This window comes from Ursus maritimus, unplaced genomic scaffold (assembly GCF_017311325.1).
Source record: "Ursus maritimus isolate PB19 unplaced genomic scaffold, ASM1731132v1 scaffold_36, whole genome shotgun sequence".
NCBI lineage: Eukaryota > Metazoa > Chordata > Mammalia > Carnivora > Ursidae > Ursus > Ursus maritimus.
In genome coordinates, this window is record NW_024426230.1 from 2290340 (window position 1) to 2293275 (window position 2936).

The window sequence follows — 2936 nt, forward strand, 5'->3', positions numbered from 1 at the left end:
AAACTGTCCTATGGGCCTCTGTCTTTTCTCATCTGTAAAAGCAAGTCCTGTGAAGCTTTCAAGGACTAGATTTTGAAATCTCGGTCAGCCTTGACTTTCTGTAGTTGTAAATTTGGGGTAATTGCATATTCATTTGACAAATGTTTACTGTGCTAGTTTCCAGGAACTAGTTGAAAAAGAAAAAGAAAAAAGATCTTAATCTCAAGAGCTCAGTAGACTGAAGGAACGAATTAAAATAGAGTCAGCTCCCCGGCAGTTAAGAGCTGCGTGTTAAAGAGGCAGAAGTGTGTCCTGGGATCAAGGCTGGGAAGGGCATTGGAGGCCAAACACCCGGCTGTGCAAAGGCAGGAGGCATGGGGACAAAGAGTTGTAAATGGCTTTTGTACGCGGAGAGGTACCTTGCTGAGGTCTGTTTCAGCGGGAAGAACGTTCACAACTGGCAAACAGCCAGAGGGGGCACGTCCACAGCCTATGTTGTTCACGTTTAGGAAATGACTGAGCATGCTTCCTGTGAGATCTGACTTCTTCCTCATCCATCCGTGGCGGCCAAGGCCACCTCACACCGTGTCTACCTGCCCAGCTGACGACAGGCCCCAGGCTGGGCACAGAGGCAGACCGATCTTCGGTACCTGGTGGGTTTCAGGGGGAAAGGGCAAGGTCTAACCTCAGGTCAGGTGCCCCGAATGGAGCAGGGCAGTTGCCCCCGGCATGACCCGAGCCTCTCTAGTGGTCGAAATGCCCTTGTTACCAAGCTTGCTGCGGGGCGAGGCCGGGACTGGCTCCTCGCTCATTGGTCGGCAGGGAAGTGCCACTTGCTCCTCGCTCATTGGTCGGCAGAGAAGTGCCACCGAGGAACCCTTGCTGTCAGAGGCGAGAACGAGAGCCCATTGGTCAGGACACCTCACAATGGCCCCCCCGCACCACGCGGGGGTTCTTCTGATTGGCTCGCTGCCTGCCTCGGGAGACCCCTGTTGCCTCGACCCCAGGCGGGCTACTTGGCGCCCTGGAACGGAGCGCTCCCAAGCCCACCCCTGTTCCCCATTGGCTGTTGTGGGGGTCGCCGCCATCTAATGACGAGGGAGGCGCCAAGCCCCGGAGCACGCGCCCCCTGCGGCGGGACCTAGTGCCGCGGGGACTGCAGGTGCCCAAGCGGAGTGCAAGGCCCGGGAGCCCGGCACCCCTGCAGACGACCCCCGTTCTCCCTCGGGACCCGGGCCTGGGGCCCAGCCCGGGCCTGCCCTCGGGGAGCTTTGCACCTCCAGCCCGACCCGGAAGGCCCCAGTAAGTTCGAAGCAGCCACGCGGCGCGGGAACCCACTCCGAGCGGCGGAGAGGGGCGTCCCAACTGCTGTGTGTGCAGTCCGTGCCTCCGTTTACTTCTCGCCCTAATTGTTTACCCACACCTGAGTGTTATCCGTTCCTTTACCTGGCGTTCTGGGGCCACCCCGGCGGCCGCCGTTCCGAGCCCTTTGCCCCGACGGTGCTGGGAAGCCCCGTGCCACGAAGAATTCAGATTGAGATCCGAGCGGAGGAGCGCCCGGGACAGGGTGAAAGCCCGGCGGGACAATGTTCTACTATCCCAACGTGCTTCAGCGCCACACCGGCTGCTTCGCCACCATCTGGTAAGGGCCGGGCCGTGCGCGCCGGGAGGGGCACCCGGGGGCCCCAGCCTGACGCTCCCCCCTCAACCCACCCCCACCTCCACCCCCTCCAGGCTGGCAGCGACCCGCGGCAGCCGGTTGGTGAAACGCGAGTACCTGAAGGTGAACGTGGTGAAGACCTGGTAAGGCCGGGAAGGGGAGGAGCTGGAGGGGGTGGGCCAGGCCGTGGGGCTGGGGGTGGGCACAGTGGCGATCAGGGCGCCTTGTCCCCCCAGTGAGGAAATCCTCGATTACGTGCTGGTACGAGTTCAGCCCCCGCTGCCCGGCCTGCCCCGGCCCCGCTTCTCCCTCTATCTGTCAGCCCAGCTGCAGATCGGTGTGATCCGGGTCTACTCTCAACAATGCCAGTACCTCGTAGGTAAGGCGGGGAAGGCTCGGATATGGGCAGAGCCGCCTGGCCCGCGCGGAGGCGCGCTCTCGACTGTGCTCTCCCTGCCCGCAGAGGACATCCAGCACATCCTGGAGCGCCTGTACCGTGCCCAGCGGCAGATCCGCATTGATATGGTGGAGACGGAGCTGTGAGTGCTCCCCCCGCCTCGGGGGGGGGGCGTCCTCCCTGCTGGGTGTCAGCCCTCTGCCGCAGTACTTGGCAGCCCACATTCTCTCTGTCTCAGACCCAGCCTGCTGCTTCCTAACCGCCTGGCCATGATGGAGACCCTGGAAGATGCTCCAGACCCCTTTTTTGGGATGATGTCTGTGGCTCCCACACTTCCCAGCCCCTTCAGTATCCCTCAGGTAGGGCTCGTTCCCCACAGAGGCCTCAGGCTGCTGAGCTGACAGCGCAGGAGGGGAGCGCTGTTCCTGGGTCTGCCACAGCTCTCCCCTGCAGGAGTCCGTGCTGGGGACTGGTCACGGTGGACCCCTGCAGACAAAGCCCACTCCACTCGTCTATTCAAGGCCAACCTAGAGGCAGCTCTTGTTCCAGCTTCTTTCCACACAGTTCCCACTGCCAAGGCTCTAAGCCAGGCCCTTATCCTCTCTTAGCCTTAGGTTTCCCCGCCCATGTCCTTCTCTATCCACGTCCTGACACGTCCTCAGCTTAAGATAATGCTGCTTCCTTCTTTCGGACACACCTCCAGCTCCCCACCGCACGCAGCCCTCCATGCCCATAATGGTCACCCACGTTCTGCACTAGTTAGTCCTACACATCCTTCGCAGACCTGGCTTTCCGTGAGCCTTTATCCCTGGCCGGAACCAGATGTTGCTTTGGAACTAAGCATGCTGCTAGGGCTTTGTTGCACCCTTTGTGTTGACTCTTGCTGGGGTCCTGTACACA

At 61.0% G+C, this 2936-nt stretch overlaps 1 protein-coding gene across 1 annotated transcript; it reads left to right on the forward strand.

The window, feature by feature from the left end:
• Positions 1-1217: 1217 nt before the first annotated feature.
• LOC121100274 (meiotic recombination protein REC8 homolog) lies at positions 1218-2929 on the forward strand. Its single transcript, XM_040620775.1, has 5 exons — positions 1218-1621; positions 1714-1782; positions 1876-2018; positions 2103-2178; positions 2275-2929. Exons 1-5 carry the CDS (start codon positions 1566-1568, stop codon positions 2435-2437), a joined length of 507 nt encoding a protein of 168 aa, XP_040476709.1. The 5' UTR covers positions 1218-1565; the 3' UTR covers positions 2438-2929.
• Positions 2930-2936: the final 7 nt, after the last annotated feature.

Coding starts and splice junctions, on each gene's coding strand:
- LOC121100274 (XM_040620775.1), top strand. CDS start 1,566: ATGTTCTACTATCCCAACGTGCTTCAGCGCCACACCGGCTGCTTCGCC. Junction 1,622..1,713: donor GGCTGCTTCGCCACCATCTG/GTAAGGGCCGGG, acceptor CACCCCCTCCAG/GCTGGCAGCGACCCGCGGCA. Junction 2,019..2,102: donor ACAATGCCAGTACCTCGTAG/GTAAGGCGGGGA, acceptor CCCTGCCCGCAG/AGGACATCCAGCACATCCTG.